The sequence below is a fragment of the Gigantopelta aegis genome, chromosome 6 (genome assembly GCF_016097555.1).
Source record: "Gigantopelta aegis isolate Gae_Host chromosome 6, Gae_host_genome, whole genome shotgun sequence".
Classification (NCBI taxonomy): domain Eukaryota; kingdom Metazoa; phylum Mollusca; class Gastropoda; order Neomphalida; family Peltospiridae; genus Gigantopelta; species Gigantopelta aegis.
Window position 1 is genome coordinate 5,442,080 of NC_054704.1, and position 26,926 is coordinate 5,469,005.

Genomic DNA, 26,926 nt, shown 5'->3' on the forward strand with positions numbered 1-26,926 from the left:
GACAGGCATGCATTACAACAGCTTGTTCTGAATGTGCATGTTAAATCTCTTGACCGTGACCTTGTTATTTAACTTGTTTTCAGGAGCTGGGTCGCGTGTCGTCTCGACTGGACAAGGCATCGACTGCGCTCAGCGTGTTTGTTGGTGACCTGAGCGCGAGACTGAACGGCACGGACTCGCTAGTCAACGAGAGCCTTCACCACGCGGCCATGCTCAGTGAGCAGGCTCACGACCTTGACAGGTAAACAACACGCCTCCGTTCTTAGAAGCAATCTTGGCACTAAGATCACCTTAAGTGCATTTTATAAAACGAGGCCCAGCTCAGTAATGAGCTGAATTTTTAAAAAATTTTTTAAAGAATCAAATATTTCTTTTCTACTTCCATGGCTGTTAACTGTCCGTCGTGAGACGGTTTCCGTCGTCAGAGAAATAGTGGAAATAATTTTTTCAGTCTTTTTGGGTTTTTTAAATGAGAATCACTTCGGCCATTTTCGGTTTTCGTAATGTCAACCCGATCACTTCGGCCGTTTTCTTTGCTCCACTGACCCCCCTTTAGGTACCTATCGGATGGGTATAATCTACCATACATTTTGTGGCCGATGAACGGCCCCGTTCCCCTAACGTAAATTCCCAATCCAATATCAAACCTTTTCCCAATTACGACCCAACAGTTTCCCAATAAAGATTCCCAAAGTTGCTCTTATCGCGGATACTTGAACTCATAAAAATGTTTTAAAATTGAGCCAATTGTATATTAAAAAAAAAACCTGACATCGAACAAGTTTCGTTTTGGTTTTCCGATCGATTACGTACACGTGACGAACAAGTCTGACCTGGATATGCAAATTAGTTTTATCCTGTTTTGATACAGTCTGTTGTGTCGTAGTTTTTAGTAATAATGCCTACATTGTCTGATATAATACAGTTTTGGTAGAAGAATACAACTTTTTGTTTTAATTCATCCATCTGCGTTAACACATATTTGGGATCTATCGCAACACGTCCAATCCGCTATTTACATAGTCCGAACGGACGTAGAAAGTAAAGTATTGACTTAAAGGGACAGACCGTAGCTTCAACCCGTGAAAATTAACACTAAGTTTAGTTAATCTACAAACCTGTAACTCATTTGGATAAAGTTACAATTGAGTGAAACATGAGTCTGTGACTTTGAAATGGTAAAATACCCTCTAAACATAGACTAAAACTCGACTCTATAATTGTTACTTCTCAGACGCACGTGCGTTTTTGAAAATATGAGAAATGCATTTTGTGATATTAAAAACACCAGGATGACCAAAAACACTTCGAATGTACGGAAATTGATAATCTAAACCATAAAACGTAAGTAAAATGTGATTTCAGTTATCAAAAACGGCCATAATAGTCAAAAATATGCCTTAGTTTTTGAAAACTAGGGTATGTCCCTTTAATGTGCACCCTGCACTATCATTTGCTGTGCTATTTTAAGCAGACGATCTTATTTTGTAAAAAGGTGTGTACATATGTTTCGTACTTTTTTTTCAAATATTTTATGTATTTTTATTTTTTTTTCAAATCATTTTTGGTATGGTTTTTGTAATTAAAAAACCAACAAAAAACGTTACTACAGTAGTTGTAAATTAAGTGAAAAAACCCCACCTTTAATTTAAATGTGCTACTCACTCCCTTTGAAGTAATGGCTGTACCCGATGTCACATCATATGATGAACAGCACGTGCGAGTTTGAACGCTGTTACAATGTTACAATGTAATAGTTCTGCTGGGAGATTATTAGATTGCGTATTATAGATATTGAAACTTAATAAAGTTGATCCGGTCAAATATAACATTTACCGACCAGCGGTATGTTACTTCTTTTTTATTTACGATTGAATAATGGGATCATTCGAGAACTACGCAACATGCACTAAGGAGTGTGGGAATTATGGGATGTGACAAAACGTAATTTGGGGGGGGGGGGGGGGGGGGGGGTTGGTTATTGTGCAACGTAATGTTAATTCATAAAGTAAAATGCAACCAGTCATTGCCATTTTATTTTAACATATATGTATTACTAAAGACCCCAAAGTAAAATATGACACGGTCACAAAACGTTACAAGGGGAGAGGGGTATTAAAACTGCAAGATTTTGCGTTACGTATTGTTAAACGACACAAAGATCAACAAAGGACTATTCAACATTAGCGTAATGCAGTATCAGACATTGGCTTTTACCTCAATTTTTAACGACCCCCTCCCCCTCCCATAATGAATTTGCAATAACACAAGGGCCACCCGATGTAAATGTATTTGAATATTTGATTTGCCGTCCATCAGCTAGCGGTCAAGCGTAAATAAATAATATCAGGTAATAATGCAAACTTTAAAAAAATGCCCGTATTAGGGCCGTAGCTTATGAAAGAACACCCCAGCAAATGTCAGTCTATTAGGACTATTTCCCAGTGGCGTAGTCCGGGGGGACATGCCCCCCCCCCCCCCCCCCCCCAATTCCAGGAAATTTTTACCTTTTTGCTTATTAATAACTTTAAAAAGGTTCCTGTGTCATATCCCACTACAAAAGTGCCCCCCCCCCCCCCCCCCCCAATACAAAATCCTGCCTACGCCACTGCTATTTCCATTAATATAGGTTCACTGCAGGACCCATCAAAGTAATGTTTTTGTCCAATAAAAAAAAAAACAATTAACATGGTGTGGGATGGGAGAAATACATGTTTAAAGTGGACTATAATTGTCATATAAAACATTACCTTGAAATTTCAGTCACAACATTTTACTTTTGTTAACAGCCATGTACTTCACCTAACCCCAAACAAAGGCATATTTCCCTAGTGATGGTAGTCTGGTCCTATCATCACAACAGTCAATGAGATGGCTAAAATCTTCCAGTGAGTCCTCTGCCTCCTGCTCTGGTCATGTGACTGTAACTTCATTCTTTCTCCTTTGCTGTCATGGTTCAGACATCTTTTTTCTTTGCTCCAGTAAAATTTAAGTGTGTGAAAACAATATTAACATGATCTTTGTAGATGCTATTTTGAAAAATAAAGATTGTTCCATGCACAATGAATTAACGTATATACAGTGAAACCTGCTCTAGCAGCCACCTTTGTTATGCAGCCACCTGTGTTAAGAAGCCATGTTTTCATTCTCCCAAATCTAATTAGATTACTAACCTGCATTAAGCAACCACTTGTCTTAAAAGGCCACTTTGGCTGTAATATGTTTAAATTATAAATAAAACTTGTTTGTGTAAGTTTTTTTTGCATAAAATATATATTTAATGAAATGTAATGGTGTAAAAAACACCCTATCGAATCATAATTAAAACAACCCAGTGACACCACATTGAAATTCTGTCATATTTTCTTCATGTTCCAGTCTATACATGGACACACGGGAAGTTGCGTCGAATGCGCTGACCGCCGCCAACTCGTATCGAGATATTGATGATGCTATTGACAAAGCCTACAATGCCTCCAAGATGGCGCTCAGTGAAGCCGAAGATGCCCTTAACAAGGTATGTTTATGTTTATGTAAAAATTTATTTTTTATTTTAATACAGTAGAATCTCATTGGGTCGAACTCTGAAGAGTCGAATATCTGGCAATGCTCGAACCAAAAAATGTACACTTGCACGTTGTTGGTCGAATGTTTGTTCGAACTACCTGGTGGGCAAACACTTTCTCAAGCACCAACCGGGTTCGAGCCAAGAGGATTCAACTGTATTTGCATTTCTCTACTTTCCTGACTACTTATTTTGTACTTGTGATGTTAAAGTAGCCACACATTGTGATTAAGCTAAGTCTGTACTGACTGTGGTTTGTGAAGGTCTCTGTTACTAGATCTGATAATCCAGTGCCATTTCATGTCTAAGTGACCTTTTCAGAGTGAACAGTCAGTTCACAGGTGTTACAACTTGTTTAGCTGCTGTCAGGCTTATGCCATTTGTCCAATAAAAGGACGTGGGATGTAGCCCATTGGTAAAGTGCTCGCTTTATACATGCTCTGTCTGGGATTGATCCTCATCGGTGGGCCCATGAGCTATTTCTTGTTCCAGCCAGTGTACCATAACATATCAAAGGCGGTGGTATGTGTTATCTTGTCTGTGGGATAAAAGATCCCTTGCTACTGATGGAAAAATGTATCAGGTTTCCACTCTAAGACTCTATGTTACATTACCAAAGTTTGATGTCAAATAGCCAGTGAAAAATGTATCAGGTTTCCACTCTAAGACTCTATGTTACATTACCAAAGTTTGATGTCAAATAGCCAGTGAATAATGTATCAGGTTTCCACTCTAAGACTCTGTTACATTACCAAAGTTTGATGTCAAATAGCCAGTGAATAATGTATCAGGTTTCCACTCTAAGACTCTGTTACATTACCAAAGTTTGATGTCAAATAGCCAGGGAAAATTGTATCAGGTTTCCACTCTAAGACTATATGTTACATTACCAAAGTTTGATGTCAAATAGCCAGAGAATAATGTATCAGGTTTCCTCTCTAAGACTCTGTTACATTACCAAAGTTTGATGTCAAATAGCCAGTGAAAATTGTATCAGGTTTCCTCTCTAAGACTATATGTTACATTACCAAAGTTTGATGTCAAATAGCCAGTGAAAAATGTATCAGGTTTCCACTCTAAGACTATATGTTACATTACCAAAGTTTGATGTCAAATAGCCAGTGAAAAATGTATCAGGTTTCCACTCTAAGACTATATGTTACATTACCAAAGTTTGATGTCAAATAGCCAGTGAAAAATGTATCAGGTTTCCACTCTAAGACTCTGTTACATTACCAAAGTTTGATGTCAAATAGCCAGTGAAAAATGTATCAGGTTTCCACTCTAAGACTATATGTTACATTACCAAAGTTTGATGTCAAATAGCCAGTGAATAATGTATCAGGTTTCCACTCTAAGACTATATGTTACATTACCAAAGTTTGATGTCAAATAGCCAGTGAAAAATGTATCAGGTTTCCTCTCTAAGACTCTGTTACATTACTGAAGTTTGATGTCAAATAGCTTGTGAATAAGAAATTAATATGCTGTAGTGGTGTTGTTAAACAAAACAAACATTTTGTCAAATAAAAAGTTATATTAGTGCAGGCCGACATTAGCTTTAGTTAAATCTACAATGTGGAGTAACCCTAAAAATCTAATATAGGCATTGTTACGTTTTCTCCGACTGTGTGGTAACTGTGGTAATAATGTTTGTGTTTCAGTCGAGTGGAGTTGGTGACACCTCTGCCAAGTCAAAGGAAAGAAGCAGTTCCTTGCTCCAAAAAGCCGATTCAGCATTCGACAAAACAGAAAATGGTAAATTTAATGACACACACTTCTCTGTTTTGTGGTTTCATAGTGCTGTATGGGAAAAGAGCTAAACAAAATATCATAGCGTATTAACACACACACTACCATAATAAGTGCTGAAATTATCAATTGGCGTGAAGAGTTAGACAGCTTTTCCCAACACCCATTTCTCAGAAATAACATAATTTATAGTTACTTGCCGAAAACAAACTTTCCAGATTCTTCACCTTTAAAATATTTGTCCTAATATTGTTTTAACTAGATATTAAACAAACAAACAAAAATAATCAAAACAAAATTAAAAAAATAATTACATTATTTTTTTCAGATAGTATTTTCAAGGACTAATTCAACATGGAATTAAATGCAGTGCCATAGTTGTCCGCTTAATTTTTGTAAAGCAATTATTTTAATATGGTGTAAATATATTGAAACAAAATGAATGCAATTGTAATGCTTTCTCATTGACAGAAGTGTGCTATAAATGTGTATAATTGCACACTGTTTATCCCCACGTCTTACTGAGCCGAACTTCTTTATTAATAGATGCCACATTAACTTAGAGGCAATAACCATAGATACCAGTCGTAAGTGTATGTGGTAACTTGTTTTGTTTACTATGACCAGCCCTGTTTGACCGGCTGACTGTTGCCAAGACGAGCACAGAGAACCTGGAAAAGCAGAATGACAATGTGGAGAACATGCTGAAAGAAGTGCACAGCACCATGGACAACATTCCAGGTGACTCAGTCTTTGTAGTTAGTTACCAGGTGACTCAATCTTTGTAGTCTGTTCCAGATTACGCAGTCTTTGTAGTCACTGCTGCTTTCAGCAGAGAAAGTGGAAATGAAATATTTGGAAAGATATATAAATACAGTGAAACCTGTGTTAAGCAGCCACCATCGGGAGTGTCAAAATTAGCCTTTTAAGACAGGTGGGTGCTTAATACAGGTCCGATAATACTGCATTGGATGATTTGGGAGAATAAATATATGTCCCCGGAGGTTAACACAGGTGGCCACTGGAGCCAGTTTGACTCTATTTTATAAGACACTTATTATTAGCTTTTTCATAGTAAAACATTTTAGGTACCTCTATTTGCATTATATATTAATTATTTGACCTTTTTGTTCTCTTCGTCTATGTAAATAGCATATTATTCTAAGTTTGAAATCTAAAAATAACAAAAATCCAAGATAAATACAGCCTCTAATAATGAGAATTAAATCACATCACATTTTGATAAAATAGATCTCAAAGTACTATGTTTTTGGTACATATACCGTATTGTTCCTATTTGTAGCGCCCCCTCTAATATAAGCGCCCCCCTATGCTCACGAGAAATGTATCATGAAACGGTACCCGTAAAATAGTAAAACTGGCTTACCTGACTGCCGACTTGCAATGATTATAATCGGTAAACAAATAAAATCCAAACAGGTGAAGCACTACGACACTAGTATGGGCGAACAGTATGTCACACATGTTGTTAATCAAATGTATGTCGCTGTTATCTCCACGCAGAATGAACACACGACACTCCATTAACGCTGTTCAAAACCGGAAATACAAACATACCGGTAGGTATTTACACCGACACCGTAACACTGTTTAAAAAACAGGTAAATGATAACTTTAACTAAACTGCAAACTGGAGTCAAATGTCAACAATTTAACTTTAAGTAAATTTAAAACTGGAGTCAAATGACAATAATTTGTGTACACAGTGACAATCGAAACGTGTCAGTTACAAACTACCGGCCAGAGCTATCGTAGTCTGTGCTGTCTGACTGATGATCCTCGTCGTCTGTGGGATCGTCGTCGGATAGAACAGCTGGCGCGTTCATAGCTTCCAGTAACTGTTTGTCCATTTCCACATCTTAAGGGGAAAACCCGTCAAATTGGTCGTCACCATCGTCATCATCGTTAGTGCAGTTAAAAAGGTAGTCTTCACTGCCGTCTAAGGCACTAGTGATGCCGCACTTCTTGAAAGACTTTCTGATGATGTCAGGGGTGATTGCCGCCCATGCTTCTTTCACCTATTGTAGGAATAACGGTTTAGGCGGAGCTTTACGATTACCGAATTGAGTGTTTTCAACAGGCCCGTTGAATAACCACTCGTCGTATAGTTCCGAAAGCCGAGCCTTCAAAGGGCGGTTCCAGGACACATCGGCAGGCTGTAGTTTCGAAGTGCAACCTCCTGGTATTACTGCCATGTCGGTGTTGTACGTTGTTTTCACACTCGATTTTACAGATTGAGTGAGGTGCCCACGAAAGGCATCCCACACCAGTAGACGACGGCGGAGATTGTTGAGACCATACAACTTGCTCAACCAAAATTTATACTAGTCTCGTCTGCCCATGACTTCTTTCCAGCCCCGCACATGTATACAATGATTCCATTAGGGACATCGTTCTTGGGCAGTGGCCTAAGCCCTGGTAGGTGAACTAGTGGTGAAAGCTTTGTGCTGTCAGCATACGCACCTTATGTCACTGTAATGCGCTGCTTCTCGTGGCCCGTCGACGACATAGCAACTTCATGAACACCTTTTACATTGAGTGTCGATTTTCCGGGCATTTCTAGCCAAACAGGGGTTTCGTCCATATTAATAATATCTCTGTCACAATATCCGCGAAGCTTCCTTAACTTGATAACGAAACGTAGAAATTTGTCCACTTTATCGTCAGTTATAGCAGCAACATGCTGAGACATGCGGGTTGTGTGCCGAAAAGTAAAACCGTGACGTTTCTTAAATTTTGAAAACCAACCCTGTGAAGCTTTGAATGACTGGTTGCCATTAATCTTATGAAGTCGCAAGGCTTCGTATTTGAGTGCCTTAAACGTAACGCGCACACCCGCCGACCAACACTCATTAAACCAAGACAGCAAAGTGTTTTCAATATCAGTGTACTTAACTGGTCTTCCGGCGCCTGGCTTTCTTTTTTCTGTTTTCTTTGTCGATTTAAGGTGTTCTTTCGAGTTACACCAATCTTGGACCCGTTTGCGGTGGACACCAAACAATTTTGCAGCATGATGCTTGCCTTTTTCTTCAGCAACGGAAATGACTTTCAGTTTAAACGCAGTGGTATAAGACCTGCGCGACATTGAACTACTAGTGCTCGCCATGTTTGCTAAATAAAAATATATTCAGACTGGGTGACAAAATGAAGTGGGCGAGTATGAGGGGTCTCAATCACACACCCCTCCCCCACCCCACTTTCAAATACACTCCGCAGGCCCTATATGCCTACGTGCACGGTACCATGTATTTCGATAAATCAGCTGACGATGTACGGTACGCTACGTCATTTCAACAAGAAAACGTCACTGGTGGAGTGACTTGGCGGCAAAGCTTTTGATGTCTCAGCGAGCCAGACGCATTGACAGTTTGATACGAGGATTTTTCAGACGTATTACGAAACATGTTCTAGTACTCTAATTAGCGCGCCCCCTTTGTGTTTTGCATCGCGCCCGGGCGCTAGAAATAGGAACAATATGGTATGACATATTATGGGCAGAAAATACTGAGACAAAAAAACTGTAATGCAATCAAAGATTAGAACAGTCTATGCAAATTACTGGCAAATTGTTTATTTAGTTTTGCTGGCATATTGCATGTCTAACTTCTGGTATGTTTGCAGTGTCGCCAGGGTCTCGAGCCCAGGCTGTGATTGACATCGCCACGGATGCTACGCTGAAGATAAAAGACATCAACGACCAGCTGGCTGGCTACATGCTGCAGAACGACAAAAACAAAACACAGGAGCTGGGAAACGCCATCTTCAAAACAAAGAGGAACATGCAGTTGGTTCAAAATCAAAGTAAGATCACTTCACATAACAACCACTGTTATTTTGATGATACTGTTTTTCTTTGGGTAGAGGAAATCCTGTTTTTTGTCATGATTGTTTTATAATAGAAAAGTGTTATTGTAATTGTATGATATTTATAGCAGTCAGATGTTGTCTTTGCCACCTCTGTTATCCTCCTAGGATATTTTGAGGTCGATAAGTTGTCCGATAAGTTGTCCGATAACATACTTTTCACTAAAAAGTACTATCTTTATCTCAACCTGCTGTTATTGAGATAATGAAGTTCGCCTGTACTATTAAGATTGTTTATATTTGATTTTATAAAGAAAACTTACTGCTGACAGTAATTTTCACAAGTTCAAATTTATTTATGCTGTAGTAAAAATTGACTCGAAACTAAATTGTTTAATGAGAGTTTAAATAAACTTCTTTTCACAAGCGTGACAAGGTCATTTAGTAACCTGTGTTAAGATATGTTTGCTGTTTAACCTTCTCACTACTGGATTAATGTTTGACCTGTGTTAAGATATGTTTGCTGTTTAACCTTCTCACTACTGGATTAATGTTTGACCTGTGTTAAGATATGTTTGCTGTTTAACCTTCTCACTACTGGATTAATGTTTGACCTGTGTTAAGATATATTTGCTGTTTAACCTTCTCACTACTGGATTAATGTTTGACCTGTGTTAAGATATGTTTGCTGTTTAACCTTCTCACTACTGGATTAATGTTTGACCTGTGTTAAGATATGTTTGCTGTTTAACCTTCTCACTACTGGATTAAAGTTTTGACCTGTGTTAAGATATGTTTGCTGTTTAACCTTCTCACTACTGGATTAATGTTTGACCTGTGTTAAGATATGTTTGCTGTTAACCTTCTCACTACTGGGTTAATGTTTGACCTGTGTTAAGATATGTTTGCTGTTTAAACCTTCTCACTACTGGATTAATGTTTGACCTGTGTTAAGATATGTTTGCTGTTTAACCTTCTCACTACTGGATTAATGTTTGACCTGTGTTAAGATATATTTGCTGTTTAACCTTCTCACTACTGGATTAATGTTTGACAAAATCCATGTTGATGAGGTACAAATTTATAACTTTTACTAAAATATTTCGCTTAATTTTTTTTTATAAATAGACATATGAATCGGTAAGTATTATGTCTGATGCCATATAACCATAAATAAAATGTGTTGAGTGTGTCGTTAAATAAAACATTTCTTTTTTTTTTTCTTTTTTTAATCAAGATTAGTCTTGATCAGTGTGTTTCTATTATTATTTTGCTCAGTGCCGTGTGACAAATGGTGGGAAATATGAATGAGCAAATGTGCTGTATGCAGAGTGTGTCGCCTGCAGCAGTGAGACGGTTAATGATAAAGTTTAAGATTCAATATAAATATATTTGTTGTATATGACCTCTGTGTTTCAGTCCGGTCAGTGCGAGGTTTGACTCCCGACATTCAGGAACTACTTGGGACCCTGGGCGAGAAAGCCACCAAACTGACTGATGTCGGGAACGTGGTATCGGCGAATGTTAACAAGTTGAAGCAGAGGATAGCTTTAGCCCGAGATGAAGCCAACAGGGTGGGTTTGTTCAAATGTTATAATAATAAACTGAATGTTTTATTATTAACAGGGTTTTATTTCTATAATTTGACTTGACACCCATGGCTTTGACTTTAGGAATTTTTGTGTCGTTTTACAAAACAGAAGTGGTAATTTTCATTTTATTAAAGCAAGTTATATTTTAAAATAGTAATACTATACATATACATGTACTGGTTTATTCAAATTAATATCTCTATTTTGCATTAAGAAATGTTATAGGTGAGGGAAGTTTGTCAAGTGTTACGTATTCATTTCATAATCTATCTGTGTACAATAAGAAACAAAAGGAATATCTACATTCAGATTGGGAATGTTTTAGTCCACAATTGGGAATAAAACACGACATAGTCTTTTGTGAATGGTCGGGAATGATGCCGGTTATCAGAGTCTAGAAACATAAGTGATAAAACCCTGATTAATTATTGCTTTATCCAACAGTTAGTTCATTCAAGTATGATAATGACTTGAATTATATTTTGTGATTAATTTTGAGTAGAGGAGTTAATCTCAAGGTTATTATGTCTCTGAATCAATTGATTTCTTTTTTACAAATGGTTGCACAAAACAATAAATCTAATTAGTTAAATTGTTGTTTTATATTTGGTATGTTGCCCCCACAATATTGTATGCTATAACGTGATTAACTTGATCAACTTTTTAAAAACTTGACTCAAGTTTGAACTTTTAGTTGTAATTTTTTTCCACTTTTGTCTTTGTTTTTCAATAAAATATTTAAAAAAGAACACAAAAGTAAAACACTCGCTGATTGATTACTAGAATGGCTGTGTGCCAATAAATCAGCTGTAACAGTGGACAAAATTAATTCTGAGCAAAATAAAATGAGTAGATTTAAGGATTACAATAAAATAGAAATTAAAAATTCAGTGCTCATAATTGTTGTAAATGATGTTTGATTGTATTAGATTCGAGTTGGGACAAAGTTCCTAGGCAACACGACAGTAACTCTGCGAAACCCACCAAACGTGGAGCAGGCTGGCTCCTACACCAAGGTGTCATTCTTCATTCAAACGGACCAATCAAATGGCTTACTTATGTATCTGGGAGGTGACCAGAAATCGGGTAGACCAATGCCTGTAAGTATTAACACTCAGTAGACTAGACTGAATTCTGATTTATATTCTGGAATGATGGTTTATATAACTTTAATTTCTACCATGTAGTTAGAAATTGTCTTCTATGCTTTTTAAGATGTGTGTGATTAAAAACAGACACAAAATGTTTGAGGTGATATTTGGAGCATATAACATGTATGAGAAATGTTTTTGTCTCTTAGATAAATAATAGTTAAGAACTTCTGCAGCTATAAACCCATCCACTGAGTTGGTGTAAATATGAAATCGGATATTTAACACTAGTTTCAGTGCTGCAGGTTATAATGTTTCGAATGTCATATAGTATGTAACATTTTGTCAGTCTTTCATCAACGCACATATTTGAAGTGTGCCATTACAGCAGATCAAAAGAATTGTTTGACATCCAATAACTGATGTGTTTTTCATACTGGAGATCAACAAGACTAGCTATGTTGAGTTTGTTTTACAGGATGACTACCTTGCCCTGGAGATTGTCGGAGGGAAAGTCATTTTCAAGTTTGACCTCGGATCTGGAGCAGCGAATGTTGTGAGCGATGTTCGTGTTGATGATAACAAGTGGCATCAGATCACTGCAACCAGGTGAGTGACTCATCATCACTCAGATCACTCAACTAAGTTATCATTACTCTGTTAATCTGTTGTTAATATGTTCAAATGTCAATTTGTCCTGTCAGGACTGCTCCAAAATTGATGAAATGACATAGGTTTGTGTGTTAGATCAGAGGCTTTTTAATTATTTTATTCCTTTTTTAATCTGCCCTAATCATACATTATTTAAAAAAAAGTGTTTTATATATTGTGGGTAAATAGAAAAACATGTCCTGTCTCTTTCTCAACCAATCCAGTATGTACATTTGCAAACAGATAATGTCACTTCTGCAATGAACAGAAATAGAACTTTCAGGTGAGTTATTGTTTAGTCTTCCCAAGTTAAATTTCTAAGAGACGACACAAATTGAAAATAGATGATGCAAAGAAATTGCAAATACAGGACAGTGGGAAATGGTGAATAAAAATGTGAATTTACAGTTAATGATGATCCTGAAAGGTGATTTTATATTTCACAGCTGATCATCTTAACAAACCTAGTAATATTTTACTTTAATCACTCATCATTATTTACATCGGCCGATACATTATCAATGTCATGTCTAAACTGGCTACCGATTTTCAAAGTTATCTTTGCACTACGATATCATAAAACAGTCATAGACTATGATATCACTACAACCAGACCTGTCAACCTTTAGTCAAGAGAAAGCAGGAGGTGTGTGTTGAAAAAGCAGGAGATTTTTTTAATTCACACACTTTAACCCCAAATTGCAAGGTTTAAAAAAAATTATTACAATAAGTTATATGAACACTACATAATGTCATATAATATATACTTGTTAACCTTAGATTTTGGCATTTAAAAAAAATAAATTTTTAATTAAAAATATATATATATATTTTTTTTTAAAGTTTAAATATTATTATGATTTAATACATATTTAAAAAAAAAAAACTCTTAAAATTATCCAAAAATGTTAAGAACATGAACAAGAAATTAAAAAATTAATTAGTACATTTACGGTATTTCACTTACAGGTTACGTTACATCATCATTTGTGTTTTGGGTACCTAAGTACCTAAGACAAATTTATATAAATCTTATAAATTAATATTCAGTTTTTACTATAATAAGGAACAGAGACGTGGTACTTGTTTAAAATTATTATAATGATGCAATAAACATTTCCATTAATCATAAGTAAAACCTCACTGTTGACATCGTGTGAAATATACTGGAATTATACCCATTTCCATGAGTAACTTTATTTATTAATTGTACAAAAATAATCTCATGAAGTGTAGGCTTGTTTCCAACATTTTACTGCATAAACATACAAAATTAACTGACACAAATATGTTTATATAGCTAATAGGTCTTTTCCTTGTCTTGCTGTACCATGTGATTTTAACATGCATCGTGTGTATCGCTGTCAACTCTGGGCCAGAGTCTGGCACTTCAGATTAGTCATAGTTGCATTATGTAATCTAGTGGGAAGACATTTTACAATTCAGAGACATTATTAGGACTAAATTGGATAGTTTTATGTATGGCAACACTGAATGTCAATACACAGCCTGTTAAATCAGTGGCAACATGCTTCGTAGGCATTACGATGACAACAAACATTATAATAACACGTCATTTTATAAACTCCATGTGCTTTTTTAAACAATATAAATATCCCACAATTCTCACTTCGGCAAACGTTAAACAGTTGGGACAATTCGGCCTGTTATATTCTCAGAAAACAAAAGTAGCCGACGTTTTCCAATTGAGAAAATAAAATGAGTTACTTCCCTTATATTATTTTGGCAAAAAGGGATCGATTTTTTTTTTGAATCCGGGAGGGTTGACAGGTCTGCTACAACACACACCATAGCCTACAATAGTTTTATGATATCATAATGCTAAGATAGCTTAGAAAAAATGTCTCATGGTTGTATGAGAGTGATCCTTCCATTCTAGAATTGGTAAGACGGGAACGCTGGAGATCCGCACTGACGAGGAGCCTGTTAGTCGCACCGAGGGAACGTCGGACGGAACGTTCACGGTTCTTGCTCTTATCGCAGCCACAGCCAACATGTTCGTTGGCGGGGTGCCGCATGATGTAGCGGTAAGACTATTACACATTTATTACTGGGCAGCTTCTAAATTTGGGCGGGATGTAGTTGAGTGTTAAAGGGCTCGCTTGATGTGCAGTCGATGTAGGATCGATCCTCGTTGGTGGGCCCATTGGGCAATTTCTCATTGCAGCCAGTGCACCACGCTCTTATATCAATGGCCATGGTATATTCTGTTTGTAGGATGGTACATATAAAATATCACTTGTTGCTAATGGAAAAATGTAGCAGGTTTCCTCTCTTAACACTATATGTTAGAATTACCAAATGTTTGACATCCAATAGCTGATGATTAATAAATGAATGTGGTCTAGTGGTGTCATTAAAAAACCCCAAAAACTTTAAACTTTATTGCACATTTATAATTATTACTGGGAATCTTTTTAATTTAATACTATATTAAAATATTTTCAATTTAATACTAAATAAAAAAAACCCATTCACCATGATAAAACAGTAAGATAAATGCGCATTTATTACTGTGCATGTGTTTGATTTAATATTAAATTAAAATAAAATGTTTTTTTCCTCATGATGTAACATTAAGTTAAATATAAATTTATTACTATACATTAAAACAATTTTTTAAATTAAAATTAAAGTAAAAAATGTATAGTTAATTTTTCTTTATACATTTATGACTGTACATGTTTTTAATTTAATAAAACATTTTTTTTTTTTTTTTTTTTACTGCTATATATTTTTACTTGATTGTTTTTTTAGCTTAAATATTTTGGAAAAAGACTATCATTTAGTAAAAGAAAAGCATTTTCACTCAATAACTATATCGTAATAATACATGCAGGGGTGCAGAAATGGAAAATATTTAACTAGCCTGCCGGACCAGAACCAACTAAACTTTATTAACCTGCCAGAATTTCTACTAGTCCGCCAGTCTATAAAGCAATATATTATTAACAATATTATAATATACAGTATCTTCACTTCAAATTATATATTGAGAGATATATTGACAAAACATTATTAAGAACATTTGGTAAGTGATCAACGTCACGTGGCAAACCAAATCAAAAAGACAGGTAGACCGTCGGGCTGGTAGTTGCATTTCTTAACTCGTCTGTCAGCATTTTCACTTGCATTTGGGGAGCGTGAGAGTACTTTCTGCAGCCCTGTGCATGCATGTATAAAACAAAAATATGTTTGTAACATCTTTTTCTTGTGTTAAAATTACTTAAGATATATCGATGACCAGGAACAATTAAAATTACCAGTCCAGACAAAATAAGTCTTACTGTTTGAAAGTATTGGATAATGTTTCGTTTTTTGTGACATCCAGGTACCACCGAGTCTGATAACGTACAACTTCATTGGTGCCATGGAAGAACTGAAATTTGATGATGAAACTCTTGGACTGTGGAACTTTGTCAGTGGAGAAAACAACTATGAAGGCCACATGGAGAGGTGGGTTGTGTTAGACTCCTACCTGTAGACAACCCATGGCTCAAACTTATCAATTTGTCTCACACTGCAATTTAGAAACAAAATTGACATGGGTGAAACAAAAAACCCACTGAAGATAATTTTGAGCTTGCCTATGGCAATTAAAAAAAATCTCATTTGCAGCAAATAAACATGACTGAAAGGTTATTTTGCTGTACGTAGACACATGTCAAATGTACAAATGCTAAATACTGACAGATAATGTACACCAGGTGTATACATTTTGCTGTAAGTAGACACATGTCAAATGTACAAATGCTAAATACTGACAGACAATGTACACCAGGTGTATACATTTTGCTGTACGTAGACACATGTCAAATGTACAAATGCTAAATACTGACAGATAATGTACACCAGGTGTATACATTTTGCTGTACGTAGACACATGTCAAATGGTACAAATGCTAAATACTGACAGATAATGTACACCAGGTGTATACATTTTGCTGTACGTAGACACATGTCAAATGGTACAAATGCTAAATACTGACAGATAATGTACACCAGGTGTATACATTTTGCCATTGTTGAGGAGTTTTACCTAAGGCAATTTATATTTCGATAACGGCAATTGCTGTTTGTATCATCATTAAGTTTGAGCCCTGCAACCTCTCTAAAAACATAGTAATATAAATAAAACGTTCACTTTTACTTTTATGTATATGCTTGCAATAGAAATGGGCATCCATTGTTATTAATGTTGTCTTAACACTAAACGAAAGTCATGGAAAGTAAGATGAATTATGCACTTTAATGAAGACAACATCTAGTGTTCTGTTTATTTTAAATTTAACCCAGTTTCCCAGAAACATTAGGTGCCACAAGAACCAGACATCAGGCATACACTCATGATGAATAGGTGAGCACCAATAGTCATTTGTACTTCGTATGTGACTGGTCAACATTTAGGAGATAACCATATGGAGTTTTTAGATTTGTGGGTGTTATTGTCTATTTGATCCTGCAAATGTCATTATTGACCGAAGGCGTTAGCCTGAGGTTAAAAATGAAACATTTGCGGGCATCAAATAGACAATAACACCCGCAAATCTAAAAACTCCATATGGTTATGTCCATTGTAAACTGAATAATTTTTCTACAGAATTAACTGTATATGTGGCATTTTTTGAAAAAAATACCTGGCTACAATCTTAACTGTAGACCCTTGAATCGTCAACTTCGCCTGTTCCAATTGCTAATGACGTCAGTTTCTAATGATGTCATTAGCTTTCCGGGTGTTATTTTCATTTGATTACGGAAAAAGAATGTAATTAACCAATCACAATACAGAACACACTCCAGTCAGTTTACAATGAATAATAACTGCATATTAATTGGATCCTGTTATAGCTTGTATCAGTGATAACATTGATAATTAATATGAATTGTATGATACTCTTCAATTCTGAAAGCACATTTATACATCATAATACACATTCTAATGAATGTTTTGTATTTCTAGGGATGTGATGAAGTCAATTGTATCCAATGGTCTGCGTTTCAATGGTAAAGGATATGCTATTCTGAGCGCGAAGGAAGTTGGTCTCCGTCCAGCCAAGGTGGTGGATGTTATTCTCAAATTCAAGACCTACGCCGACAATGGTCTCCTGGTCTACATGGATGATGGGGTCAAATCGAAGGACTTTCTGTCTGTTGAGATGCACGATGGCATGATCTTCTTCCAGTACGAGCTGGGCAGTGGTCGAGCCAAGCTGATGTCCACTGACCGCTACAACGACGGGGAATGGCACCAGATTCAGGCCAGTCGCAGCCAGAAGGATGGATTACTACAGGTCGACGGAGTTCAAGGTTAGAGCTTGATGTTGTTAAAAGTTCAAGTTTATTTGGTTTAACGACACCACTAGAGGGCATTGATTTATTAACCTTTAGACTACTGGATTAATTTTTGACGAAAACCATGTTGAGTGGGTACAAGTTTATAATTTTTACTCGCATATATTCATTTAAATGTTTTATAAAGTTCATATATGAATCGGTAAGTATTTCGTGGGTTTTTGTAATTTTTATGATATTTTAGATGAGTTAATGGTGATTAAAATAGGCATTTGTGGCCAGCTGTGCAATATTTATGTCTATTATTCTTGATAACAGTGTTTTTTCGACTAGAATTTTAAAAAAAAGAAGAACTACGATTCATATCCCAATATTTGGTGATTTTCATTGTTGGTAAAATTATAAAATTTATTATCAAATTAGTTGTCATAATCTGCTATGAATCCCTGAAAATGACCATGATATGCCGCATTGTTATACTTGCCTAAAACCACTTTTTAAACTCAGAATTCAAAGGCATTTTCCATTGAAAAACAATAAACAAAAGCTAGCATGCTATAAAATAAACCCTTTCCTTTTAAGATTTTTTTTTTCCGGTGAGTGTCGTGTGCAAAACGGCGGAAAATATGAATTGGGAAATGCACTGTATACAGTGTAAAGTATGTCGACTGGCGTGATGTCGGGCGAAATATCTCGCCTGCAGCTGTCAGAAGGTTAATCATTGGCTATTTGGTAATTTTCACATATAGTCTTAGAGAGGAAACCCACTACATTTTTTCATTAGTAACAAGGGATCTTTTATATGCACTATCCAACAGACAGGATATCACATACCATGAACTTTGATATACCAGACATGATGCACTGGCTAGATCAAGAAATAGCCCAGTGGGCCCACTGACTGGGATTGATCCCAAACTGACTGCACATTAAAACCATATCCCACCCAGGTGTGATTTGGCAGCTTGGTAGATAATTTCAGCTTTTAAAAAATGGTTATCATGTTAGACTCCCAAGTAGCTGCAGCTCAAAAATGTGCACAGATGTTGCTAACACAGATGTTGCTAACACAGATGTTGCTAACACAGATGTTGTAACATGTTTCTAACACAGATGTTGTAACATGTTTCTAACACAGATGTTGTAACATGTTTCTAACACAGATGTTGCTAACACATATGTTGCTAACAGATGTTTCTAACACAGATGTTGTAACAGATGTTGCTAACACAGATGTTGCTAACAGATGTTGCTAACACAGATGTTACTAACAGATGTTACTAACACAGATATTGCAACACAGATGTTGCTACACAGATGTTGCTAACACAGATGTTGCTGCACAGATCTTGCTAACACAGATGTTGCTAACACAGATGTTGTAACACAGATGTTGCTAAAGCCCAGTTCTCACTTGAACGATTTTTCGTACAACTGTGGTGCGACTAAAAGATTGTACAGCCATGCGATTCCCGTACGAATTACCTAGGGTACCCCCCTGCGCAGTCTCACTTGTGCAACTGCCATGCGACTGCCTTTCTGCACCGGGCTTGCATACGCTCGCATGAGATTTGCACAGGTTGCACGACAGTTGCACGGAAGTCTGATGGATGTCGCACGGGAGTCGCAGGGGGTCCGCTAGGAGTCGCACATCTCGGCTCCCTTAAGACTCACGTACGACTCCCGTGCGACCTATCATACTGCCGTGCGACTGCTGTGCAACCTCTATGCGACCAATGCGAACTGTGCGACCTAGAGACAGCCGTACGATAATTTTAAACATTTCATGTCCGAAATACACATGACACCCCTACAACGTGTGCGAATCATCAACATACTGCCGTGCCCTGTACGATTTAGTGGTCGCACGGAATTCGCGTAGAAAATCGTTCAAGTGAGAACAGGGTTTTACACAAATGCTATTTTGGAAGATTTTAAAATCTGTTTTCAGATTTTTTGACAAAATAGACTGGATTTGACCTGAAAAGCTTAAAAATTGTGTATAGTTTTCAACTTTTTAGGAATATATGAGGTTTTGAGTAGACTGGTTTAAGTAAGGAATTTAAGAGTGATTAGGGTGGTTTTTATTCTGTTCTAGTTGACATAGGGGGATCTCCAGGAGGCTTGAAGCAGTTGTCTATTCAAGATTTCATCTTTGTTGGTGGCTACAACCAGATTCTCATCAACAAGAAGTAAGTACTTGGACGTTTGTTCTTGAAGGTTAGTCTCTTTTATTATGTGTTCTTCAGGCAGTTAAACTGACAGGCAGGTAATGGTTTCACCTTTACGAATAAAAAGCGGAGATAGAGGTATGTTTTTTGCAGGGGTGATGGCGATGGTGCCAACGTTTGTATTTAACTCAGTGTTAAAGTGTTTGTCTCTATTTCTCACAAACTATAAGTCCTACATCACTGAAACTTGATATATAGTTATATCTCTGAATGTTTATCTTAATGCATGTTAAAAAAAATTGAAATTTATTAAATTAAAATTTTAAGTTTAATTTATTAAAATTTAATTTTTAAAAAGAATGTTTTTTTTGTTTTTTTAAACATGCAATGAGATGAACATCTATGGATTCACTATCTATGACAATGAATAAGTTTATTGTAGGAAACACATTTAATTCCACAGAATTATTCTTAGTTTTTAGCTTCTGATTTAACAAGATACTGTTCTTTCTACCATATATTTTTGTTTCAAATACATATTTTTATAAATGTTCACAGAATAATATCGGCTTTAATGGCTATGATTGGAGAGAGATACGACAAGTATTGGCGATTAATGTATTAAAATATTTGTTTTTTCAGGGATGTCACAAGTATTGATGATTATTGTATTAAAATGTTTGTTATTTCACAGTTAATACAGGTATTGGTGATTACTATATTAAAATGTTTGATATTTCAGGGATGTTACAAGTATTGGTTTCGATGGCTGTGTGAAGGACATCCAGTTTGGCTCACAGACCTGGGATCTGAATGACAACAAGGGAGCTATTGGGGTGGATGCTGGCTGCCCTGAACAGGTGTGTTTCATGGCTGAAATGGAGTTGTGGTGGGGGGAGGGGCTCTAAGCAGACAGAGCTGAGAGAACTCTGTACAGAGAGTGGTAGGGAAACCAGTAGTTGAGGCAGGTCTAAGAGTAGCTCAGAGAGCGCTAAACAGAAAGTAGTTTGTGGAGCTCACAAGGAACGAGTTAATCAACAGCTCTAGGCATTGAATAGTTGGGAATTCTGAGCGGACAAATGGTTCAGAGGGTGTACATAAAATAGTTGAGAGAGTTTGAAACATTATTTTGGGAGCTCTAAGCAAAGGGGAGCTAGGGGAGCTGTAAGCAAAAGTAATATTACAGAATGAGATTCAGTTATGAATATTATTTGAAGAATACTGTAGTACTTCGCCTCTGTTTCAGATTGCCCGTGTTGCTACATTCAGTGCTGATCGACCAGGCTACATTGCTATAAAACAGTGTGGTACAGACCCCAACACTGTATATGAATGTCATTGTTTCAATATGATGGTGTGTTTCAGATTGCCCGTGTTGCTACATTCAGTGCTGATCGACCAGACTACATTGCTATAAAACAGTGTGGTACAGGCCCCAGCACTGTATATGAATGTCATTGTTTCAATATGATGGCGTGTTTCAGATTGCCCATGTTGCTACATTCAGTGCTGATCGACCAGACTACATTGCTATAAAACAGTGGTACAGACCCCAGCACTGTATATGAATGTCATTGTTTCAGTATGATGGTGTGTTTCAGATTGCCCGTGTTGCTACATTCAGTGCTGATCGACCAGACTACATTGCTATAAAACAGTGTGGTACAGACCCCAGCACTGTATATGAATGTCATTGTTTCAATATGATGGTGTGTTTCAGATTGCCTGTGTTGCTACATTTAGTGCTGATCGACCAGGCTACATTGCTATAAAACAGTGTGGTACAGACCCCAGCACTGTATATGAATGTCATTGTTTCAATATGATGGTGTGTTTCAGATTGCCCGTGTTGCTACATTCAGTGCTGATCGACCAGGCTACATTGCTATAAAACAGTGTGGTACAGACCCCAGCACTGTATATGAATGTCATTGTTTCAATATGATGGTGTGTTTCAGATTGCCCGTGTTGCTACATTTAGTGCTGATCGACCAGGCTACATTGCTGTGGCTGCAAACAGCATTGGCTCCATGTTTGACCTGACCTTCAAGATGAGGACATTTGAGAACGATAGTCTGCTTTTGTACGCAGCCAACGACAACCAGGTATGACCTCTTGTCTATGCTGCATTTAAGTGTGCTCCTAATTATGGTTTTGACCAACTTCTGTCTGAAACACTCCAGAGCTTGACTCCAGAGCTTGTATTTATGAATTGTAAACTCGGAAGGAAAAAGCTATCCATGTGACCATCACCATTTGAATTTAGATGAAAAATAAAGACAACTTTTTTTTCTGACCTCCGTTAAGATAACATAAAAATAAAGCATACTCCTTAAATGTGCCATCAGAGACAATTGATCAGTGCATAAAATGTGAGAATATATTAGTAATTTTTTTACACTATCAAGTAAAAGAAAATTACATATTTACTAAACTATATTTTTAACAGTTTTATTATTAAAAAAAGAGAGATTTTTTGTTTTATTGTTAGTGAAAAAGATTAAATTTGTTTGTTAACTATTTTGATGGAAGTGGAAACTATTTCATTACAAAGTGCACTCGAATGCAAACAGATTATACTTATAAATTGGCAATTTGGAAGCATCAATTTTTAAGCACACCTGAACACAGCATTACTGCTAGAAACAACGAATCATGCTTCATGCTTATTAAAAATATCTAAGTTTTACTGATAGATTGTTCAATAGATAGCATTGTGTTGTTACTATTTTTGTTGTTTGAACTGTTTGTATGACACTCTGTTTGTTGTTTTCAGGAGAATGCATTTTCTGTTGCAATCAGTAAGGGTAAGATTGTGGTGACGAGTAATCCCGGTGGTGAGAAGACGGTGTTGCAGAGTCGAGTCAACGAATACAGCGATGGCAAGTGGCACTACCTCTCTATTATGAAGAGTGGACAGAAGTAAGACATTGGTGTACTCACTATTACATTCACTAATGTAGATAAATTGTGATCAAGTGGCACTACCTCGCTATCACAAAGAGTGGACAGAAGTAAGATATCAATATACTCACTATTACATTCACTAATGTAGATAAATTGTGATCAAGTGGCACTACCTCGCTATCACAAAGAGTGGACAGAAGTAAGATATCAATATACTCACTATTACATTCACTAATGTAGATAAATTGTGATCAAGTGGCACTACCTCGCTATCACAAAGAGTGGACAGAAGTAAGATATCAATATACTCACTATTACATTCACTAATGTAGATAAATTGTGATCAAGTGGCACTACCTCGCTATCACAAAGAGTGGACAGAAGTAAGATATCAATATACTCACTATTACATTCACTAATGTAGATAAATTGTGATCAAGTGGCACTACCTCGCTATCACAAAGAGTGGACAGAAGTAAGATATCAATATACTGACGTTTACATTCTCTAATGTAGATAAATTGTGATCAAGTGGCACTACCTCGCTATCACAAAGAGTGGACAGAAGTAAGATATCAATATACTCACGTTTACATTCACTAATGTAGATAGATTGTGATCAAATGGCACTACCTCGCTATCACAAAGAGTGGACAGAAGTAAGATATCAATATACTCACGTTTACATTCTCTAATGTAGATAAATTGTGATCAAGTGGCACTACCTCGCTATCACAAAGAGTGGACAGAAGTAAGATATCAATATACTCACGTTTACATTCACTAATGTAGATAAATTGTGATCAAGTGGCACTACCTCGCTATCACAAAGAGTGGACAGAAGTAAGATATCAATATACTCACTATTACATTCACTAATGTAGATAAATTGTGATCAAGTGGCACTACCTCGCTATCACAAAGAGTGGACAGAAGTAAGATATCAATATACTCACTATTACATTCACTAATGTAGATAAATTGTGATCAAGTGGCACTACCTCGCTATCACAAAGAGTGGACAGAAGTAAGATATCAATATACTCACTATTACATTCACTAATGTAGATAAATTGTGATCAAGTGGCACTACCTCGCTATCACAAAGAGTGGACAGAAGTAAGATATCAATATACTGACGTTTACATTCTCTAATGTAGATAAATTGTGATCAAGTGGCACTACCTCGCTATCACAAAGAGTGGACAGAAGTAAGATATCAATATACTCACGTTTACATTCACTAATGTAGATAAATTGTGATCAAGTGGCACTACCTCGCTATCACAAAGAGTGGACAGAAGTAAGATATCAATATACTCACTATTACATTCACTAATGTAGATAAATTGTGATCAAGTGGCACTACCTCGCTATCACAAAGAGTGGACAGAAGTAAGATATCAATATACTCACTATTACATTCACTAATGTAGATAAATTGTGATCAAGTGGCACTACCTCGCTATCACAAAGAGTGGACAGAAGTAAGATATCAATATACTCATGTTTACATTCACTAATGTAGATAAATTGTGATCAAGTGGCACTACCTCGCTATCACAAAGAGTGGACAGAAGTAAGATATCAATATACTCACTGTTACATTCAATCAGGGTTAGTCCAGAAATTATAAAGTCATTAGGCAGTTGTTTTGTGTGCCCACTATTATTGTTGTGTTTGTTGTTATTGATTATTAAAAATGTGTACTCCAATTAAACAAATAAATAAATAAAAGATATTTAAAAGATCCCTGGTTGCTGATGGAACAATGTTGCAGGTTTCCTCTGAACGACTTGCTATGAGATAATCAAACGTTTAACACGCTCATTATTAATCAAAATGCTTTCTTAATTTTGTTAAACAAAAACTCACGTTAACTTATATCATGTGTATAATACGAACTAACCACTTGTGTGATATTCTTAATATATGACTCCTAATATCACCAAATGTTGAAATGTTGATACCTCATACCAGGTTAACGACTTGTGTGATATTCTAAATATATGACACCTAATATCACCAAGTGTTAAAATGTTGATACCTCATACCAGGTTAACCACTTTTGTGATATTCTTAATATGTGACACCTAATATCACCAAGTGTTAAAATGTTGATACCTCATACCAGGTTAACCACTGCTGTGATATTCTTAATATATAACACCTAATAACACCAAGTGTTGAAATGTTGATACCTCATACCAGGTTACCCACTTGTGTGATATTCTTAATATATGACACCTAATATCACCAAGTGTTAAAATGTTGATACCTCATACCAGGTTAACCACTTTTGTGATATTCTTAATATGTGACACCTAATATCACCAAGTGTTCAAATGTTGATACCTCATACCAGGTTACCACTTGTGTGATATTCTTAATATATAACACCTAATAACACCAAGTGTTGAAATGTTGATACCTCGTACCAGGTTAACCACTTGTGTGATATTCTTAATATATAACACCTAATAACAATATATAACACCTAATAACACCAAGTGTTGAAATGTTGATACCTCATACCAGGTTAACCACTTGTGTGATATTCTTAATATATAACACCTAATACAAACAAGTGTTAAAATGTTGATACCTCGTACCAGGTTAACCACAGGTGGGATATTCTTAATATATAACACCTAATAACACCAAGTGTTAAAATGTTGATACCTCATACCAGGTTAACCACAGGGGTGATATTCTTAATATATGACACCTAATATCACCAAGTGTTAAAATGTTGATACCTCGTACCAGGTTGACAATGAACATTGATGACCAGGAGATGATCGACTCGACAACCGAGAACCAAGTCGACAACCTGATGACAACCACCCCGCTGTATTTCGGTGGAGTCCCGCCGACGTACACTATCACCGAGACCGGCGTACCCACCACACTGAGAACTGTTGGCTGTATTGGAGACGTCACCGTCAATGATAGGTGGGTGTCCGTCACAGATTGTCTTGTAAAATCTCTGTGTTGAGAAATGAAAAGGTATTTGTTAGTGAATGCTAGATGTGCCAGGAAAGATGTGTATTAAAGTGCTTTTCCAGACCATACACTAAAATTTCAAATTCACAATTAAATGCCTTCTTAAAGCCGCACACCCTAGTTCCATCCAGCGAAAATAAATTATAATTTGGTTAATCTACAAACCTGTAACACACTTAGATCACATTTTTATCAAATGGAGTGAAAAAGCAGGTTTTATATCGATAAATACCATGGGAATCCCCATGTCCCAATTGCTTGAAATAATTTTGAAAGTTTGTATTCTGATGTCACCGGTAGATGTCGCTCGAAGCACAACAATGCCTACGTCACGATAAATTTCACAGACTTGGGGTGCGTTCTTTTCACCTCTCCTGGACATGTTCCAACTTTTCTGTCCTAGTTGTATCCCCTCTCCAGATATCGTAGAACTTAGCAAAATTATTGGTTTTAAGGGTTTGTAATGTTTTGTATTGTGATACTTACTTGTCTGAACTTTATTGTTACTGAAAATGTTCATGAACTGTTAAGAAAAATCTCACAAATGAACAAAAAATCGGATGTTGATTGCGCGAACCATGCACGAGAAAACAAACCGAACCAAAATGATAACGGTCACGTGATATACCAACGTCTGTGACATTGAAATGGAAATATCCCCTCTAAAAATAGATTAGACCTTGTCTGCTCAACGGTTTTTTCTCAGATGTGCATGCGATTTATGAAATACGAAAAATGCATTTTGTGGTATTACAAAAACCAGGATTACCAAAAAACACTTCAGGTGAATGGAAATGTATATTCTAAATAATAAACAGTAAGTAAAGTGCAATTTATTTGTGAAAAAATGGGTTTAATAGCGAAAAACAACGCCGTAATGGTTAACAACTAGCCGTAACTAGGGTGTGTCCCTTTAATTCATTGCAATAATATTTTACACCGATATGTAAATCAATAATTACGAAAATGCCCCATAAAAGTATTAAAACATCACTCCCGTAGAACACTGCCAGAAACGACCGAGTAAAATTCTTAGAAAAAACATATGCCTGT

At 36.3% G+C, this 26,926-nt stretch overlaps 1 protein-coding gene across 1 annotated transcript in view; it reads left to right on the top strand.

Annotated features, from left to right (window-relative positions):
- The window catches only part of LOC121373933 (laminin subunit alpha-like), a 127,571-nt gene that overhangs the window by 75,457 nt on the left and 25,188 nt on the right, over positions 1–26,926 (top strand). The window contains exons 50-65 of the mRNA XM_041500760.1: positions 84–241; positions 3,379–3,517; positions 5,230–5,323; positions 5,945–6,058; positions 8,960–9,139; positions 10,562–10,716; positions 11,664–11,834; positions 12,304–12,434; positions 14,377–14,524; positions 15,829–15,953; positions 17,458–17,804; positions 19,888–19,981; positions 20,703–20,820; positions 21,919–22,065; positions 22,737–22,882; positions 25,637–25,822. Coding sequence (XP_041356694.1) covers positions 84–241; positions 3,379–3,517; positions 5,230–5,323; positions 5,945–6,058; positions 8,960–9,139; positions 10,562–10,716; positions 11,664–11,834; positions 12,304–12,434; positions 14,377–14,524; positions 15,829–15,953; positions 17,458–17,804; positions 19,888–19,981; positions 20,703–20,820; positions 21,919–22,065; positions 22,737–22,882; positions 25,637–25,822 — 2,453 coding nt within the window. The remainder of the gene's footprint in view (positions 1–83; positions 242–3,378; positions 3,518–5,229; positions 5,324–5,944; positions 6,059–8,959; positions 9,140–10,561; positions 10,717–11,663; positions 11,835–12,303; positions 12,435–14,376; positions 14,525–15,828; positions 15,954–17,457; positions 17,805–19,887; positions 19,982–20,702; positions 20,821–21,918; positions 22,066–22,736; positions 22,883–25,636; positions 25,823–26,926) is intronic.